Consider the following 21,987-nt stretch of genomic DNA (forward strand, 5'->3'; position numbering starts at 1 on the left):
ATCTGCCGTTCTGTTTAAATCTACCACCAAACGTGCATCAGAACGTACAATTTCCTCGAAATTCCCTCTGTTAATGGTGATGTTAGGGAGTTGTACTCGCCACGGGTTTTCATACATCGATTCCCCCGTAATTTCTGTCAAATCATCTGGGTCATAAAAGGGTATTAAAAATGGCAAATTTACCGGATGTAGAAACGTGGGGGCCTCGTCTTCTGTGCAACTGGTTAACAATGGCGATATATAGAGATTGTCGGAATTTATAGCGCATCCACAGGGCAATTTAATTATACACATTGTACAACCTTCAATAGGCTCAGGGCTTTTAACCCCGCATGCTATTAACCATTTAGTATCATTGCTATTTACCAAAATATTCCCCTGTCCGATTTCGAGAATCTTAGGGTCGTATACTGGGTTGAGTATTAAATCTATTTTACATGTGTTATGAATTTCCTCTTTATTATCATAGAACAAGGCCTTCGTACACGACGACTTACGCATATTTATCATGGTAATCACAGAGGGACAATCTTTTACTGTCAGACCAGTACAAGACGAAATTTGGTCTGCACTCATTTCAATGTAGTAAGTTTCATCTTCATTAACCCCAAAATACTCTGCAACTGACGTTACCTTCGTGCGCCCGTTCTTTGCTGTATTATTGTCGAAATGCTGAGGTTTATCACCTAAATCATAAGGGAGGGGCATAGGCATGACTATCACTTTATACACTTCGAATATGTCGTTTTTTATAGTAATGGGGATTCCAACCTTTATGTACACATTATTGTCTGTATGCCGAAATGTCACTCGCGCATTATGGTAATAATAATTCAAATTCGTGTATGCTATATCAAAATTAGGATATTTCTTTCGTAGCTTCTTTCGCACTGCCCTTAAAGCATCCCCTAACACTCTCGGTCCTACCAACTGCAAAGGTAACCTTTCTTGTAATAACACGTCAATCGAACCCACCCTACGTTGTGTCTCCCTTTCAAGTAACTGTAACGCTTGTAGGCGTTGAATAGCATATCGAAACATTAAATGTGTGGATCGCCGTTCATAATTTAATTCTTTTTCTAACGCCTCTTGATTTAGTTCCATTCTGTTCAAGCGCTTTCTCCATTGCGATAAATCAGATACGATCGAATAAATGGCCTCATGATTTTCCTTAATCCCATTCAGAGCATTCCCTATTCTTTTATTCGTTGTGAAAACATATGAGTTTAAATCATCTTCGTACGCAACAATTTGATCTGTCATAACCTCGGTGGAACTTTCCAATGCCGCTACATGCCGTCTCAAAATATTTACGTCGTTCGACGTGGCCCTTCCGAATAAAGATTTCGATACCTTCCCTACAAAGTCTAATAATCCCCTTTTCTGCCGTTCATTTCCCAAATTCTTTTTCTCTATCTTTGGAAATAACACACGAATCGCTCGTTCATCTCTCGAAATATGATACATATAGAACTTATTCTGTTGTTCGACTAACTTCAAAGTTTCCCCGTATTCCTCACAAAACTTCGGAATGAGGTGAACTGTTTCGTTCGAACATAATGACTCATTCACACTCATCATAGGAATATCTAAATAAGGTATTGCGAACGTATGATGCCAGTACGTTAGGCTGTTATCGATGTTTGCTACCCGTTCAAACAATACTCCATAATTGGGGCGCAGAACTTAATCTCTCATCTGCACAGACGGTTTCCATCGTACGACAAGTAATACACTAATAAATATCAACGCTATTCTCATCTTGACATCAATTTCTCGGGAGACGCACTATAAATTAGTAATGAAATGAAAAGAAAGGGGTATGACACATGATAAATGAAAAATTCGTGGCCAATTCTCAATTTGCGTGGTCGAATGGTAGAATTAAGTACCCACCTAAAGCGTTTCCTATGTTCTCATCAAATTGTCCATGGCGTCACCGCCCGGCGTCTTCATGAAAGTGTGACCCCCAACACCAAACCCGTACGTAGCTATAGTGCGGACATAACACCTCCATGTAATTTAAACTTAGGCTTTATCATGGATTCTTTCCACGCTCCTTGAGAAATGATCTCGTATGAATGAATTCGTTAAGTATTATCGTTAGTAATGGATGATGTGCGTCCCAGGGTCTAAATAACACTCGTCTTGTCACACACTAATCTCTTTTTAATATACTGTGAAATACTTTATTTTCGCTAAAATTAATTTTCGCTCAAAAAGGCTTTTGGTCGTTTTGATTGGAATTTATTTTCACTGATTTTTGATGAGAGTAATGTAAAATATAGGAAAAATGTATATTCGCTGGATTTTATTTTCACAGAATCATCCTTTCAGCGAAAATAGCGAAAATAAATTCCAAGCGAAAATAAAGTATTCTACAGTACTTCTAAACCATTAATCAACTTTTCCCGCCTTCTTTTATTCGCTCTTGTCGATCCCATAAGGGGTATCGGATGGTCTTCTAAAAATAATCTCGCCTGTTCGTTTAAATTCTCATAACATTCCCAAGAATTTTGATCTTTTGGGTACCCCACCCATTTAATAAGATACTCTTTTCTACCGTTCCTTAGCCTACCCTTAATAATCTTTTCGATACCAAAATATCCGCTATTCTTACTATTCATCTCTGTGTCTCTGGGCATACATACAATTCAATATCACAACAAACAAAAAAAAAACGGTAAGAAAAAAGATAGAAAAAGCAAGCAATACATTACATTACTGAGCAATAGGGTTAGGGTTCTGGAAAAGAGTTCAACGTCCTTGAGTTACACAGTGTCAGTTACAGTGTCCAGCGAGCAGTTCTCTAAGCAATACACAGATAGCTAAAGTTCTAATTCAAAGTCTATATAGCGTCTTCTTCTCTTGTCGTCGCGTTAGTCCGGGTCGTTCTTTGTCATCTTCTTGTCTTTAATGTCGCTCAATTCTTAATTATACAGTCCTATCCGGTACTGGTCCTTCCGAAGGGGTTCTGAAATCTTCATCTCTTCAGCGTTGTACATCGGTGCCATACTGGTAACGGTGTTAGTCGTCGAGCGCGGTTTCTGAGTCGTCTCTGCCATGGAGCTGTTAGTTCGGTTCACAAGAAAGACACCTCTTCGTCATTTCACTTTTCTTCACAGGATGATTTTTGTGTTGAACACAATGCCCAAGGGTTATCCACCACGTGTGATAGGTATTTTTGATGGTTAAAAACCTTTCACTTAGGTAACCGGGATTCGGTCGTTTCCACGCTAGGCTAACAAAAGACACACACAAGCTTCGTTCATGTTCCCAAAACGATTCTCTGCCAAGTCCCTGGTTTTCACCCGAGACAGCATTAAATCCATCTTTATTTCTTGTCACCCCTTAACCAATTACAATCAGTATAAGAGACTCCAAGGCCTTGCCTTCCAACAAACAACCAATCACATGAAAGTTTTACACATCATAATCAATTAATTACTCGTCGAGCTGTCTAGAGAAAACATTTCTATACATTGTCAACACTAACTAATATTGATGGGGTAATAATCTCGCACTAACATTCCACCAAGATACTACCTTAGTTTAAAATCGCAAACAACATTGGTTTAGAATTACAGCTACTGTCCTGTATCTTAAAAACTGCAGAGTTATAAGATGTTTTTGGTTGATTTCGACCAGCTCGCCATCTGGTCTTGTCATTAACCTTTATCAGTATATGTCATGGCAACCACTGTCAAACTGACTGAAATATAAATCATGATACAACCCCCTGTTTTACATTCTGCATGTTCTCCGAACATACCGTTCCAATACTAAGGATGTCATCACATTTATATTTCACACGTCAAATACATCAACAATCGTTAAGCAAGTAAAATACACTCTAATATAACAAAATACATAGTTTCAAATGAGTAAATACAATGATTACATATGGTAATTATAATTTCAAATAAAAAGCTATAAATTTAAACACTACTGTTATGATTCTAAAATACAATAGTTATATATATTTAAATAAAAAGATTATGAGGTTAAATACATTGGTTATATTTTCGAATATCCTACTCTATCAAGGAGAGGTGCCAGCACTTCACTTGCTATCCCAATTATTCAGTATTGGGTTCCCTATCTACTGCATACTAGTAATATCCCTGGGAATCTCGGTATATACTTCAGATAGACCCACCAATAATCTATAATGATTCCCTACCTCTTCCACAGCCACACACTTACTATCTTTCCACTTTGGTATCTTAACGGCTTTGGGCAAAGGAATTACACGTTCTACACCATGAAATTTGTATTTTAAATCACCCCATTCGATATTCAACACGGACGAAATTATACCACGTTCAACTGTTAAATTCTCGATCACGGGTCGCTTTGCAAAGGCCAAATGGCTCGGAGACACGTACAGGGTCATAACATTTACCAAGACATACAGCTTGTCATTGGATATCTCTAAAATTAACTTAGTACGGGGCAATTTAGGTGCACGATACATTATAGAGCGATTACGATAACACTTGCACAATCGAATAACCGCCAATATTAATAAGAATCCTGAACACATTAAAATCAGAATTAACGTTTCATTTCGAAGTTGGATCATGGAACTGGCAAATATAACGTTTTAGCCCGGACCCTGGGAAGGGATGCAATCAATATGCTCAAAGTTCTCACCTTACAAACTGTATATACTGACAAAATCAGTGACCCTGTGCTTATAATAGCCAGAATGGTTTCCATTATAGTAATAGTTTTGACTTCCAAAAACGGTAAGGCAGGGGTTTCATCCGTAATGTCGCTAAATAATTTGTCTACTTTAGAATAATAAATTGGTTTATTTTTCCCTAATAAATCTGCCGTTCTGTTTAAATCTACCACCAAACGTGCATCAGAACGTACAATTTCCTCGAAATTCCCTCTGTTAATGGTGATGTTAGGGAGTTGTACTCGCCACGGGTTTTCATACATCGATTCCCCCGTAATTTCTGTCAAATCATCTGGGTCATAAAAGGGTATTAAAAATGGCAAATTTACCGGATGTAGAAACGTGGGGGCCTCGTCTTCTGTGCAACTGGTTAACAATGGCGATATATAGAGATTGTCGGAATTTATAGCGCATCCACAGGGCAATTTAATTATACACATTGTACAACCTTCAATAGGCTCAGGGCTTTTAACCCCGCATGCTATTAACCATTTAGTATCATTGCTATTTACCAAAATATTCCCCTGTCCGATTTCGAGAATCTTAGGGTCGTATACTGGGTTGAGTATTAAATCTATTTTACATGTGTTATGAATTTCCTCTTTATTATCATAGAACAAGGCCTTCGTACACGACGACTTACGCATATTTATCATGGTAATCACAGAGGGACAATCTTTTACTGTCAGACCAGTACAAGACGAAATTTGGTCTGCACTCATTTCAATGTAGTAAGTTTCATCTTCATTAACCCCAAAATACTCTGCAACTGACGTTACCTTCGTGCGCCCGTTCTTTGCTGTATTATTGTCGAAATGCTGAGGTTTATCACCTAAATCATAAGGGAGGGGCATAGGCATGACTATCACTTTATACACTTCGAATATGTCGTTTTTTATAGTAATGGGGATTCCAACCTTTATGTACACATTATTGTCTGTATGCCGAAATGTCACTCTCGCATTATGGTAATAATAATTCAAATTCGTGTATGCTATATCAAAATTAGGATATTTCTTTCGTAGCTTCTTTCGCACTGCCCTTAAAGCATCCCCTAACACTCTCGGTCCTACCAACTGCAAAGGTAACCTTTCTTGTAATAACACGTCAATCGAACCCACCCTACGTTGTGTCTCCCTTTCAAGTAACTGTAACGCTTGTAGGCGTTGAATAGCATATCGAAACATTAAATGTGTGGATCGCCGTTCATAATTTAATTCTTTTTCTAACGCCTCTTGATTTAGTTCCATTCTGTTCAAGCGCTTTCTCCATTGCGATAAATCAGATACGATCGAATAAATGGCCTCATGATTTTCCTTAATCCCATTCAGAGCAATCCCTATTCTTTTATTCGTTGTGAAAACATATGAGTTTAAATCATCTTCGTACGCAACAATTTGATCTGTCATAACCTCGGTGGAACTTTCCAATGCCGCTACATGCCGTCTCAAAATATTTACGTCGTTCGACGTGGCCGTTCCGAATAAAGATTTCGATACCTTCCCTACAAAGTCTAATAATCCCCTTTTCTGCCGTTCATTTCCCAAATTCTTTTTCTCTATCTTTGGAAATAACACACGAATCGCTCGTTCATCTCTCGAAATATGATACATATAGAACTTATTCTGTTGTTCGACTAACTTCAAAGTTTCCCCGTATTCCTCACAAAACTTCGGAATGAGGTGAACTGTTTCGTTCGAACATAATGACTCATTCACACTCATCATAGGAATATCTAAATAAGGTATTGCGAACGTATGATGCCAGTACGTTAGGCTGTTATCGATGTTTGCTACCCGTTCAAACAATACTCCATAATTGGGGCGCAGAACTTAATCTCTCATCTGCACAGACGGTTTCCATCGTACGACAAGTAATACACTAATAAATATCAACGCTATTCTCATCTTGACATCAATTTCTCGGGAGACGCACTATAAATTAGTAATGAAATGAAAAGAAAGGGGTATGACACATGATAAATGAAAAATTCGTGGCCAATTCTCAATTTGCGTGGTCGAATGGTAGAATTAAGTACCCACCTAAAGCGTTTCCTATGTTCTCATCAAGTTGTCCATGGCGTCACCGCCCGGCGTCTTCATGAAAGTGTGACCCCCAACACCAAACCCGTACGTAGCTATAGTGCGGACATAACACCTCCATGTAATTTAAACTTAGGCTTTATCATGGATTCTTTCCACGCTCCTTGAGAAATGATCTCGTATGAATGAATTCGTTAAGTATTATCGTTAGTAATGGATGATGTGCGTCCCAGGGTCTAAATAACACTCGTCTTGTCACACACTAATCTCTTTTTAATATACTGTGAAATACTTTATTTTCGCTAAAATTAATTTTCGCTCAAAAAGGCTTTTGGTCGTTTTGATTGGAATTTATTTTCACTGATTTTTGATGAGAGTAATGTAAAATATAGGAAAAATGTATATTCGCTGGATTTTATTTTCACAGAATCATCCTTTCAGCGAAAATAGCGAAAATAAATTCCAAGCGAAAATAAAGTATTCTACAGTACTTCTAAACCATTAATCAACTTTTCCCGCCTTCTTTTATTCGCTCTTGTCGATCCCATAAGGGGTATCGGATGGTCTTCTAAAAATAATCTCGCCTGTTTGTTTAAATTCTCATAACATTCCCAAGAATTTTGATCTTTTGGGTACCCCACCCATTTAATAAGATACTCTTTTCTACCGTTCCTTAGCCTACCCTTAATAATCTTTTCGATACCAAAATATCCGCTATTCTTACTATTCATCTCTGTGTCTCTGGGCATACATACAATTCAATATCACAACAAACAAAAAAAAAAACGGTAAGAAAAAAGATAGAAAAAGCAAGCAATACATTACATTACTGAGCAATAGGGTTAGGGTTCTGGAAAAGAGTTCAACGTCCTTGAGTTACACAGTGTCAGTTACAGTGTCCAGCGAGCAGTTCTCTAAGCAATACACAGATAGCTAAAGTTCTAATTCAAAGTCTATATAGCGTCTTCTTCTCTTGTCGTCGCGTTAGTCCGGGTCGTTCTTTGTCATCTTCTTGTCTTTAATGTCGCTCAATTCTTAATTATACAGTCCTATCCGGTACTGGTCCTTCCGAAGGGGTTCTGAAATCTTCATCTCTTCAGCGTTGTACATCGGTGCCATACTGGTAACGGTGTTAGTCGTCGAGCGCGGTTTCTGAGTCGTCTCTGCCATGGAGCTGTTAGTTCGGTTCACAAGAAAGACACCTCTTCGTCATTTCACTTTTCTTCACAGGATGATTTTTGTGTTGAACACAATGCCCAAGGGTTATCCACCACGTGTGATAGGTATTTTTGATGGTTAAAAACCTTTCACTTAGGTAACCGGGATTCGGTCGTTTCCACGCTAGGCTAACAAAAGACACACACAAGCTTCGTTCATGTTCCCAAAACGATTCTCTGCCAAGTCCCTGGTTTTCACCCGAGACAGCATTAAATCCATCTTTATTTCTTGTCACCCCTTAACCAATTACAATCAGTATAAGAGACTCCAAGGCCTTGCCTTCCAACAAACAACCAATCACATGAAAGTTTTACACATCATAATCAATTAATTACTCGTCAAGCTGTCTAGAGAAAACATTTCTATACATTGTCAACACTAACTAATATTGATGGGGTAATAATCTCGCACTAACATTCCACCAAGATACTACCTTAGTTTAAAATCGCAAACAACATTGGTTTAGAATTACAGCTACTGTCCTGTATCTTAAAAACTGCAGAGTCATAAGATGTTTTTGGTTGATTTCGACCAGCTCGCCATCTGGTCTTGTCATTAACCTTTATCAGTATATGTCATGGCAACCACTGTCAAACTGACTGAAATATAAATCATGATATAAAGATCAAGCAAAAACACATAAAATCACTGAACATTTACAAACTGTAACGAAACGAAACTGACTCACAGGACTCTGATGGTGATGATCTCGTTGACAGTGCAGAGGAAATAGAGACTGATGACTTAATAGTTCCTTAAACTGCAGTGACGAGGTCAGGGAGTAGAGCTGGAACCTGGAAGCATGCAACGATTCATTAATGTAAATCTTTATTGTTTAAAAAAAAAATTCATGGGGGGGGGGGGGCTACCATATTTTGTCTTTTTCTAAGGGGGGACAGCCCAATTTTTAATATACACCTAGGGGGGGGGGACTTGTGATTATTTAACAATAACATGTGAAATTCACCGTCACCCCCTCAGTCAAATTAACTGGTGATTCCCTTACAGCTGTCTTTAACGTATTTGTTGCGTATCGATACCGATACTTAAACAAGTTTTATTTGTAAATAAAGTACTCGTAGAGTTCTTAGTGAGCAGTTTTACCGTATACCTTGTGTCTCCTAGGTATTTAACACTTATTCCATTAACCTACCCACCACTATACAATCTACCTATATGAGCCGCACAGACAGTCGTCAAAGTTGTTAAATATTTGAACAAGCTTTGATTTATAGCCTGATAAAATTCCATAATGAAGCAGAGCATCATGGGTAAACTAAAATTTCTCTTACTAGTATGTGACGATGCTCCATTGTACCATTTTAATAGAAGCCATTGTTTCAGTCTCATACAGGCTTTATAGTAAATCCACTGTTACTAAGTGCTCGAATCGTGTTACTGAAATATTGCCCTAGTTTCCATATGTTTGGTGAGTCAAGCCGTAACCTCCAAACTTTTCAACTGTCTGGCAAAGCGTTAGACACTCTAACCTCATAAAAAGTTATACTTTCTAGAAGATTCTGACATAAGTCCCGCCTCTAAAGTTGCACTCGCCAATCGCATGGTAATGAACCATCATATTCGACACTTCCATTAACATTATTAGTAGTACATGTACATGGTGTCACCACTGGTCTGGTTTGTGTCTATCAACGGCGATCCCGGAAAGTCATTTTCCGAATTCCATAAGTCAAGATTACAGATATTAACAGGGGACAGTTGCACATAGTTGTACTTAGTTAGGTTCTCACCAAGTCAATTACTCACTATAAGCTACTGTTTCGATACAATGCGGTTTCACATTGGAAAATAAGTCAGGTCTTAGGGATTGGTCAGATACTTCGGCCTAGGGGGGGTCGGCAGATTCCATTTTGCCAGCTGTAAATCTCAGTTGACCCACCCCCTATCAAATAAAAAAAAGTGGGTGACCCCCCCCCCCACCGCATTATATTTTAAAACTTAAAACATGCTGACCCCCCAAAAAAAACAAAAAAAAAACAAAGAAACATTAACAGTTTTGGCTCTGACATGATTACAAAATGTATTATATGTGCATTGAAAATATCATGGTTTGCCATAATTTTTACGTAATCTTTAGCGTTTGCATTTAATAGACCTTAGGAGGGGAAGGGGAAGCATAATACCAAAAAAATACTACAGAAAAGGCTGCAGGAAGGAGGGAAATCTATGATGCTAAAGATAGTAAATAAAAGCAAAGCTGTGGAGTACTCACTCAATAAACACCCTTATAAGATAAGAAAAGAGGATTTGAATCTAGGCGGTTTGAACTCTTTGAAAACTAAGTTGGATTTAAAATATCTTTCATATCTTATAGACTAGGAAAGCTTTACACCCGAAGCACAGTCTGTGCTTATGGAAACAAAGGAAACTTTGATTTTTGCTTAAATTTGTGTTGGATTTTGGTATTTTACAGAGCAAAATATGCATATTTAAAACTTAAAAAAACAAAAAAACTATTTATTTATTTTTTCATCATGTATTTTAATTTACATATCAGCATTTTCACAAATTTAACTTTTTTGATTTGCTGAACAAAAACTGTCACTGCTCTTTGTACTAATTGCTGTGTTGTCTTTCCGTCTCCTGTTATAATTAGATAAATCCAGTAAATATTTTATACAATAGTGACTTCAGACTTTAAATAAAATAATCTGATATCAGCAGCACATGGACTTGGGATGTGTTTAAAACTTAACTGTATAGTTGGGGTTCTAGCCGCATTGCATAATCTGTTAGTTATTTGGCAACGTTAACCTCAAAATATTTAGCCTATAACATTTTTTGCATCAACAAATTTATAAGTAATAGTTATTATTAAGAACACATTTGTACGATTAACTTCTTTATCGTTTGTTCTGAAATATTTTTTTTTAAAATATATGCATGAGCGCGTGTGTGAATTCTGGAAAACATGATATCAAAAATAGGGTGACCCCCCTATTCGAAAAATCAAAAACAGGGTAACCCCCCCCCCCCCTACTGATCCACCGATCCCCCCTAGGCCGAAGTAACTGACCAATCCCTTAGGCTTACCGCAAATGTCATCCTTGGCTAAATTTCATGTGTGAACACTAACCTAAACATTTAGGCTGGTCTAAATAAGTCACGCCTGGGAAGGGGTACCGCCACTATCTTTGATTAAATATGCAAATTTGGTTCGTGGCCTTTTATATCAAAACTTGCAACAACGATTACATTCGAAAAAGATCGCACCCGGTTAAGAATATTGAAATAAAGAGAATGGTAGCACAAAGGACAAGTTAAGACTTCTGGCCGATTTTTAAGCAACAGTTGACAACAACAAACATAATGCCGAAAGAAACAGTCTTTTGCTCCATGTCCTGAAAACTATTTGTGTATTAAAACGTTCTGGTGTCCGGATAGGTCTCGCCACTGTCTCCCTGTTTCCAGAGATCCGAAATCAGGAGCTGCAGAACTGCAGCTCGGCGAACCACGATTAGGTTATTTACTTATAACGGCTTTCTGATTTGTTGGCCTTGAAATCATCTTTGCTCACATCTTTCTTTGCATTGGCTTCGTGTTTAATGCTATACCACGACAAAAGCACGAGTGTCGCGTGTGTATACTTTACTACTAACGCGCTTGGTGTAAGGAGTGACTTGTCACAGTACAGTGACCTCGCTTTGACCTTTTTAATGATGCGCTGTATTCCAACCAATACAATATGTTTGAATCTATGTGAATAGTGGGTACAAAGTCCGTTTAAAATACATCGAGTGTAATTTGTCCACGTCAATGTTGACTGCTAAACAAACACCAATCCGTCTTCTTTGTTTTGATTGATGAGGTAAACAACAAAGTCGTATAAATAATATCATATTGCACATGCGCAGCAAGTATTATGTTTGAGTGTGTACATTCTAGCTAAGTACATGAAAGGATTAGATCAGGCAAATAGTCGACTGTAAGGGAACAAGACGGAATGGATGGGTCTTGTATATTCTTGGGGCTATCGCCAATCACTTTCATTTTAGTTGGCATCGTCTTAGTACTGTGTTATCTGTAAGTATATTTCCACCCTATACGGACCACAGTCTATATAGCCTCGGAGATACGTATCCACATAACCAAAACTGTGACATGTTGCCGGTATATTGACACACGTGCCCCGTAGAAGGAGGGGGGGTATTCGGAATTGTGATCATTTATTTGAGCTATTTAACGACAGAAACTATTGCTTCTTGATTATTGCACTCCTTGTTGGTGTTACCATGACATTACATGCCTATTTGATATATGTGTTTAAGCCCCGGGTTTAAGCCCACCCTTTTCAATGCCGAATAGTATTTATACGACAGGATGCATCTCTGCTAGCCAAGGTCAATTTATTCGACCGTATTCTCCAACGTTCAAAGCGACGGCCATGATCGTCTTCAGTGAAACCGTATGAATCGGACGATGGACACAGTGCTATAACATACTATCTATCTATCTTCTACTACTACACATTGCCTTTTTTATTAAGTGTTTGACCTTTTTTCAGTCTGTTTTACTTTCTACAGGTATTCGACATGGACTTTTTCCACTTTCAAGAAAATGGGTATCCCTGGACCGCCACCAACGCCATTGTTCGGCAACATGCTGCAAATCAGAAAGGTAATTTGTTAGAGTCGATGTTTTATGACCGGGGTTCATGGTCAAGTCTGTTGATATATCACCAAAAGGGACATAGAAACACAAACATGAAAACGTTCACACATACGTTATATTAGACAAGGCAGATACAGGATTTTGGGTAGGGTGAACCAAAATAATGACGTCATTGCCGCAATGTATTGTGGGATATGCAATATGAGTAACGACGGTTTTAGTGGGGGGTGCTCTTCCTAGTTCCGCTACTTGTTAACATGTCGTCACTAGTAATAGTAGAGGGGGGCAAGGGGGTAGCTGGTACAATTTTACCAGAAATAAACAGGGCTTTTTACAATTTACAAGGGAAAAAAAGACGTTTTTATAGTTTACAGTGAAAATTTAATTTGCAGTGAATTGTGTCATCTAGTCGTTTTACAGTTTCGAAAACGTAATTTCCCTGGATTATTCTTTACTTCTTTTATTTGGATGTAAATTCTTGTACGTACCGAGAAAAATGACACATTTTTACAGTGTACGAAAAAAAAAATTTGATTGATTACGTTGTACTTCTAGCCTGTGATTACAGAATTACGTTTTCAATTTACGTTGTACGAACAAAAAAATATTGCAATTGAACGAAAATAACCCTTGCCCCCCGCCTCATAGTATGCTTTGGATTTTTTTAAGTATACAACAATTAGGCAAATTATTGTTTTAGTAGTATATAGTATATAGTTATATAGAATATAGTAGTAGAATATAATTGATATATCTCATTAAGATACCTTTTGTGTTTTGTTTTTCTAATCAGACCTTGTTCTCTTTTTTTTCTTTTTGTTTTATTATGCTTTCATTTTGTTTATAACCATCAGAATAATCTGCCTCGTTTCTAGCCAATATGTCGTTGGTATTCCTAGCGTTTAGTGATTATTCAAAATAACAAGACGTTTTAATCACCGTCATTAGAAGGTGAAAATGTAATAACTTAGGATATAACGTACTATTAACATGATACTGATACACTAGTATCACTGTATTGCCAATCTGAATGTCTCTGAAACTTTATTGTATTTTAAAAATCTAAATCCTAAACAGGGCATGATTTCAATAAAGTCATTAATGTTATTATAATATTGGATGACAAAACAATGTTTGTGTGTGTGTGTGGTTGTACCACACTGAAATATCGCGCGACTCGAAGGCTCTCTTTGAAAGCTCTGTCGATTTAGTATGTATAGCGCCCTCTAGCGGTGACTCATTTCTGTGACAATGATTAAAATACTATAAACTGATATGTATAAATGACGAGTGACTGCACAGTTGTCAGTATTGAAAGCGGGGGAGAAGTCACATGCGCATGCGTCAGATGGCCATAGCGTGTCATTGTTTACAAACAAGCATCTACCCATGAGCCTTTGCGTTTTTAGCGTGTGTTGTTATCGTCACTTGGGACTCAATTTCCGCGCGTGCGCAGATGACTACCCTCCCGCTTTAAACAATTACTTACAAACATCTATAAATCATTTCGACGTCATAGAAGCGATTCGTCACCGGAGGGTGCGACTTATGTATTGGAATGATGACGCAAGACCCCGGCGTAAGACGAAGAATTGAATCCACTTGTTTTCAAGTTATGTTACGTTTTTTTGTTTGACCGTTTTATGTATGTTTTCGTTCATATGTGTTCCTAATATAATGATGATAATAAATAATGACAATAACAATTTCAAGCTTATATTCGAGAAAGTCATAGTAAGTTTCGACTGAGTGATCATCACGCAAGCGCGGCAATTGAGTCCCAACAAGTGACGATAACAACACACACTAAAAACGCAACTGCTCATGGGTAGTCGCTTGTTTGTAAACAATGACGCTAAGAACGCAAAGGCGCATAGGTCTGTAAGGTCATAGGTCTTGTCTGTAAACATTGACACGCTATGACCATCTGACGCATGCGCAGGTGACGACTCCCCCGTTTTAAAATAGAGGAGGAAAGGATATGTGAATTATGTTCTGAAGCAAAATTAGTCACTTAAAATGTATAATGATAATGAAAAATAAATACATTATTTACCCATTTCACTGACTAAATTCGTAAACAAAATGTTAGAGACACCTTGTAATTTGGGTTTATGTTGCAAATTTCTGGATCATTGGCATTCGTTTAATTTATTTTTAAAGGGTTCGAAAATATTTAATATGCCACTGTACCCCCTTTTTAGACTATTGAAACAGCTGTATATGTTATTACAGGGCATGCATACCAAAGAGCAAGAATGGATACAAAAATATGGCAAAGTATTTGGGTAAGTCAAGTTTAGAATAGCCAACAAACCCCAAACATAATAATAATTTCTTTTAGGATAACCAAAATCACGCGGAGTCAACTCGTTTGACATTGACGTTTATGTGTGCATATTATTTATACGTATGCTCTGTGCTCAGCTGTGTGTATCTTGGTTGATTACTTTTTATAAGTTACCTGTTTTATTTTCCATTATAAATACATATACAGCACAAGAAACAAATAAAATACTGTACAGAAAAAAAGAAAGTGGATGAGCACCAAGGATAATAATAATAATAATAATAAAATAATGTACTCTAACATATACTGCACTGTGTTATATTTAAATAATACCATATCAATGGCTTAGAATTACTTGCAATTAAACTTGCGGATCTAAAACATAACTCGATATTAACTCTTTCTATTGTCTTTGTTCAATAACACTACAATTGTATTTGTTTTCCAATTATCCCCACCACAGTACATATGAAGGCCGTAGACCTGTAATCAATTTTGCTGATCCTGAGATATGTAAACAAATAACTGTAAAACACTTCTCGTCATTCGTCAACAGAAGGGTAAGTTCTTTTAATAGTATCAAAATGCAATGGTAGAGATTGTTGAAATAAACTACCGTATATATGTCTTGTTTCACGACAAGTGATAGTTTTGTTGCGAAGTAACAGAGCTTTGCCGCAACTAATCAAAGATTTGCCGTCAAATTGTGGAGTTTTGCCGTAAAGTAATTATAGTGTTTTGCCGTGAAATAATATAGTTTTGCCGTGAAATAATATAGTTTTGCCGTGATATAATATAGTTTTGCCGTGAAGTAATAGTGTTTTGCCGTGAAATAATATATTTTTACCGTGAAATAATAGAGTTTTGCCTTGAAGTAATAAAGTTTTGTCGTGAAATATTTGAGTTTTGCCGTCAAATTGTGGAGTTTTGCCGTGAAGTACTAATGTTTTGCTGTGAAATAATAGAGTTTTGCCGCGATAAATTAAATATATGTTGTCACTTGTTGGCCACCGTACCATGCGCTATATACAGTATGCACACGAGTTAAAAACTTGTGTGTTTGTGTGTAGACTACCTTCTACAAACCATTGTTAGTATAAAATGATGTACATTGCTGATTATGTTATTCTCGAATTATCAATATAACTAGGAAAGTTGAGCGGATTTGCCTTTAATATGGTACACATGAATCATTAAAACATTCACTCGCTTGCACTCACACGGGTTTAAATTATTATTAACATTAATATTTCAAATTGCAGCCAGTTCCGCTGAGAGGAAAACCCATGGATTCGAATCTCACAGTATTGCGAGGCGATCAATGGAAGGAAGTACGGAACACTTTGACACCTTCATTCACTGCCGCCAAGATGAAATTAGTACGGGTTGCTATAAATAAATGATGTACTAGACAATGCAGGAAATAATAGACACGTTTTGTATAATAAATATATTCATAATATGACGGATGATCATTGTTACAAATTGCGCATGTAGAGTGACAAACTGACGCTTTTTCGTTATTCTAATATTTGTGAAGTTTTATATTCTCACTATTCAATGGTGAGAATTAACAATTCTCGTTGCTTCATTCTGGAGAATATGTTATTGGTGAGATTTCGAAAATTTGGATTTTCACCATTACAAAATGAGAATACAAAAAAAAAAAAGGTTAAACTTTGTTTTAGTTTTTCTTTTTTTTTATTTTGTAGATGGCTCCCCTCATCAACCAATGTGCCAATGACTTGGTGGAGAACATGGAAACACATTGTAAAGAAGAAAAGACGGTGAAGTGTAAAGAGTAAGTGCTGTCCTAGTGTGGATATATATATTATTGACCAAATATAAATGACAAGCACATTACGAACATAAACACACAATGTGAGATTCTAGCTCACGACCACGTCAAATGCGCACCTCCATTGCAGACGCAGACGCGCATGCGGGCTTACGCCATACTTTCTTGCCATCTAAAAAGAACTTGAAGCGTGTAGAGAACTCGGACATACAGTGTGCAAATTGAATTCCATTGTATCGGGGGAACTATGGAAGGCCAAGTGTTGCAATATTCATTAAAAATATTTATGTGCAAAACTTTGTATTCATATTTTTGAATTACATATTTATATTTGTAAAACCTTTATTTATATTACGAATACAAATGTAGGTTTTATGAACACAAATAAAAATTTCCAGTAGAAATAGAAAATGGAATAACGAATACAAATAGAGATTTCACGAATACAAATAGAGATTTTACGAATACAAATAGAGATTTCACGAATACAAATAGAGATTTCAAGAATACAAATAGAGATTTCAAGAATACAAATAGAGATTTCAAGAATATAAATAAAGGTTTTATGAATACAAATATGTAATTCATAAATATAAATTTAAATTCTCGCACATAAATATTTTTAATGAATATTGCAACACTTGGCCTTCCATAGGGAACAGACGTCTATATTAAGGCCGTAATGTAATAATGCCTTTTAGTCGATATGCTGGGAGCTTACTCATATACACCAGTGGCGGATCTAGAGGGGAGTGGGGTTCTTGGGGTCCGGAGACCCCGTTGAAAAATGTATTCAATATGTTTTTGTATAATATAAAAAAATCATTAACTTAGTCTGGCGATGTTAAAGTTTGGACCCCCCATAAAAAAAAATCTATCCGCCCCTGTAGACCCTACGTATCGCACGAAACTATTGCACGAGATACATGTTGCTCGCCCGATTAGAAATATAATGTAATCTTTAATTTATATGTAATATAATTTAATTTATTCCAGTTTGTATGGCGCATTTGGTATGGACAGCATTGCAAGTGCTGGATTTGGTCTTGACGTCAGTTCGCAGTCCCAACCTGGTCACCCATTTGTGGAAAATGCAAAAGAAGCCTTAAAATTCACTTTACTTAGTCCAGTTATGATCATAGTCTGTATGTAACAATAACAATTTATTCATTATATCACATGTATTACTTTATTATAACACCTTAAAACAAGTTATTAAAGCGCGGTAGTCGTTGCGCTGCGCATGTGCCACATTTGTGTTGATAAACATTGATTTTCCCACAATCCAATCCAATGCGCTCTTCAAATGGAAATCACTGGTATGAGGTTTGACCTGGGCGCGACTTGCACTGATTACCGCCGGTGACTCCTTCGATGCCTTCCAATAACATGAAAATTACTTAATTAAAGCTTGGAAACGTCTAAGTTCGTACTCGTTGATCTGCGCAACAGTCAAAGTCGCCATCTTTGTTTATATGAGACCCATATATCTTGTACATGCGCAGCGCGACGACTACCGCGCTTTAACTATGTAAAAGTCCGATTTATAAAATGAAATATGTGATATATATTTTGAGGCGACGAAGCCAAAAAAATGTCAGCCATGTTCTCGACATTAGACTTATCAATTCATTGCACCAGAACTATGTAAAACATGTTCTAATATGTTTCTTATTATTTACTATATTTTTTTGCAGTTTTTTTACCTTTCTTGGTTCCAATCATGAACTATTTTAACATGTCATTGTATCCGAGCAAAGTTGTCAAATATTTTTCATGTGTCATTGAAGATGCTATTGCTATGAGGAAGACTACTAAAGATATTAACAATGTAAGTGTATTTGTTTACACGGTGAAACAGAGAATGAGTGAGTCATCTATCCACTGTACGTCAGTCGAATATTGATAGTGGTAAGATATTAATGTCACTATTTTAATGATTTTCTCAAATTGTCGACGGTAGTTCTGAGCCACGAGAGTCTTACATGGTACCACCGCTGAGACGTCAGTGGTTCATGATAACACATTGATCTAATTTCCATGAACCTAGCAACCTTGTGTTGCGCTGTAAGACACTCCTGTTGCGAGAATTACTTTATATATCACATTGAACACTCAAACAGAAGTCCGGGGTGCATTGTGATACAACTTGTAATGTGAACACAATATGATTAATTATTCATACATTATTTTCAGCAGAGAATCGACTTCTTACAACTAATGGTAAACGCCCATGAAGTATATGACCAGCATATGGCAAACAAAGATAAAGAAATTGATGAAGACGAAGGCGAGAACAAAGTTGACTTTGTCAAAGATGGTCCTTCTTCTCAAATAAAACTTCACAAAGGATTCACGGAGGATGAAATATTAGCACAGGTTGGGTGGTTGTTGTTGGTATTGTTAAACTCATTTAATTGAATCATCTACCATCCACACATAATCGAGTTGAACACATGCCAATTTCTTAATATTTAAAAAAACAAAACAATAAAATTGTCATTTTCTTTTCTTCAGTCATTAATGTTTTTCTTTGCTGGATATGAGACTACTAGCTCATTGATGTCATTCGTTAGTTATAATCTTGCCACCAACCCCGAGGCACAGGAGCGGTTGCAGAGAGAAATCGACGATGTCATCAGTAACTCGGACGATCTAGGATACAATACTATTGCCAGTATGAAATACCTTGATATGGTTGTTATGGAAACATTGAGAATGTACCCGTCTTCAATCAGGTTTGTATAATAGAAGATGCAGTATTTTCTCCTGTATATGGACAAATTCTTGACTTTTTCATTATCGTGAAATAAAATTTATTTTGTTGGTTTTCTTGTAGATTTAATCGACAGTGTAATGAAGATGTTAACATCAATGGAATATCGATCCCCAAGGGTATGCTGGTAGCTGTCTCTATCTATTCAATTCATCATGATTCTGATATTTACCCTGACCCAGAGAAGTTCATCCCAGAACGGTGAGTGTGTCTAAAATGATAGTAACATACAGTGTACATATAATGAGGGCGTATAGTTGCAATTAATCATCGAGAACACACCACTGCATCGCGCAGACCAACGAACGTGTTGGTGGGGTATCGTGACGTCACGAGTAAATGCAGTGAACGAGTAACATAAGTAGTTTGCATGTTCTGAACTGCTGCAAAATACCACTAGTTTAGATTAGTAGAATTTAATTCGGATCTCAGATCACGTGGATATAAGCATAACTATTCACTTCTCATAATCTAGGTTTAACATAAATGGTTTATTAGTATTTTACCATAACTACTGCTATACTAGTTTTGGCTTGATAACTCGTTACTCATTTTATCAAAATATTTGTTGAATACAGATTCAGTAAAGAAGAGAAAGAGAAACGTCATCCATATGCCTGGATACCTTTTGGTGCTGGTCCTCGTAACTGTATTGGTATGAGATTTGCATTGATGGAAGCAAAGATTGGATTGGTTCGTGTACTGCAGAAGTTCACCTTCGAACCCTGCGCGGAAACTCAGGTAAGAGACCTTAGATCCAGAGGGATAGAAAACACAAGCAAACAGCAAAGAAAATTAAAATGTTCGCTGTATCATCTAAATTGTAAACCCCGTATTTTATAAAGCAGAGAAGTCATCACCTGCGCATACGTCATATAGTCATAGTGTCATTATTTACAAACAAGTGTCTACCCATGAGCCTTTGCATTTTTTAACATGCGTCGTTATCATCGCTTTACAGCGAGTGCAAGATATATTTACATACACCTAACTCCCTCACCCGGTAGGTAATTACCAAGGGACTTAGCAACATCCCCAGACACTTTCCTAAAAGAGCAACCAGGCCAGGTCAGATTAGAATTAGGAATACCATTTTTTCTGTTTTATTTACATATTTACAGATTCCTCCTGAACTAGGGAAGATGGGTTTGCTGACTCCACTCGATGGAATTAAATTGGGCGTAAAAAGAAGAAAATGAATTCAGACATACATGTATTGTCACCTCTATTAGTTTTAAGTGATTCATGCGGTAATAATTTCGTGAATTAGTGTGATTTTTTAGTTTATATTAACATTGAATGCAATTTTATGATCATTAAATTAGATGTAGTATTAGTTTCCCAGTGTCCATTTTGTTTTGTGGTCATGTTTTATTATCAATATCAAAGATTGCTGAATGTAAACTGTTCACTTTTGTTTATGCTCTTATCATTCATAACTGTGTGTTTTGTCTGGTGTTTTTTTGTTTTTATAGTGTTTGTCTGTTTTTGACTTGTGTACTAAATATAATATCTTTAATATTGTCTAGTTTGTAATGTTGTAGTGGCAATTCATGCAGTTGCTTTTGCAATACAACTACTATAACTGTTATACAAAACCGTTTTGTCTTTTTTTTTAACTCAGAAGCATTAGTTATTATTAAATTATGCATGGATAGTTATGTTAATATTACAGATATATTGGAATATGCCACACAGTAACTTTAATTGACATCTTGAATTTGCGCCCAAGTTCACAGTAGAAACATAAATGACACAAAAGACCTCCAGTTGACCATCTCAGTTTGGATTGCGACGAAGATAAACTTCCGATGATGTAAAATAACACAATTATTTGTGTACTAAATTTGCATCTAATTATATCTACTATGGTGTTCATATGTGATGATTACATTAGAATTTGCAAGTACAAGGTATAAACATTATGACCCTTGACATCACCGAGCTATAGTCTCCAACAAATTAAAGGGCCATAAATAGAATTTTTCAGGGGAGATTTTTCAATCCATTTCATATACAATTTTAGCATGAAATGTTATCTTTTGATTGAATTAATTCTTCATATCTACTTATTTACATGAAATTAGTAAAGTCCATATTACTCATTGTTTTCACCAAGTTCGGTTTTTATTAGCATTATGTGTAATAAAAACAACAAACATGGCCTGTGTGGTTTGTACGAGGTATTATAATTGACTGGTGAAGATGGATGGTCATAACAATTTTTAATTCCGGAGCTCCCATACAGGATTAATGGTAAATGGACTTTATACTTACCCCGGTACCAGCAATCATTTAAGGCGCTGCATGTTCCAAACAGTTACTTCTTTTGTTGTCAAGAACATTTAGCTATCCAAAGTGAAAGCAATATTTCAATGCGCACTTTATGTACAACTGTGTATCCCCCCCCCCCCCAAGGAGTTTCATTTTATATTCATTGGAAACTGACTTACAATTGTTAGATGCACTTTTCGATACCACAAGATTCATCTAACCTGGGGCATGCACATTCCCATGGAATTAAATTAGCAAAATTACAATATT

General features: G+C 36.6%; 2 protein-coding genes across 2 annotated transcripts; one reads left to right on the top strand and one right to left on the bottom strand.

Annotated features, from left to right (window-relative positions):
- Positions 1 to 1,379: 1,379 nt before the first annotated feature.
- Positions 1,380 to 8,502, bottom strand: LOC146731637 (uncharacterized). The gene is made up of 2 exons (XM_085493343.1): positions 6,730 to 8,502; positions 1,380 to 6,621 (listed from the first exon to the last, which is right to left on the bottom strand). The coding sequence occupies exon 2, from the start codon at positions 6,412 to 6,414 to the stop codon at positions 4,582 to 4,584; it is 1,833 nt and encodes a 610-aa protein (XP_085349469.1). The 5' UTR covers positions 6,415 to 6,621; positions 6,730 to 8,502; the 3' UTR covers positions 1,380 to 4,581.
- A 3,375-nt stretch (positions 8,503 to 11,877) lies between these two features.
- On the top strand, positions 11,878 to 20,779 carry LOC100369588 (cytochrome P450 3A8-like). The gene is made up of 13 exons (XM_006824603.3): positions 11,878 to 11,991; positions 12,492 to 12,585; positions 14,815 to 14,867; positions 15,333 to 15,429; positions 16,132 to 16,248; positions 16,582 to 16,670; positions 17,664 to 17,812; positions 18,365 to 18,498; positions 18,864 to 19,046; positions 19,185 to 19,405; positions 19,507 to 19,644; positions 20,022 to 20,184; positions 20,565 to 20,779. Exons 1-13 carry the CDS (start codon positions 11,912 to 11,914, stop codon positions 20,640 to 20,642), a joined length of 1,596 nt encoding a protein of 531 aa, XP_006824666.1. The 5' UTR covers positions 11,878 to 11,911; the 3' UTR covers positions 20,643 to 20,779.
- Positions 20,780 to 21,987: the final 1,208 nt, after the last annotated feature.

The sequence above is a fragment of the Saccoglossus kowalevskii genome, chromosome 18 (assembly GCF_978046115.1).
Source record: "Saccoglossus kowalevskii chromosome 18, keSacKowa6.1, whole genome shotgun sequence".
NCBI lineage: Eukaryota > Metazoa > Hemichordata > Enteropneusta > Harrimaniidae > Saccoglossus > Saccoglossus kowalevskii.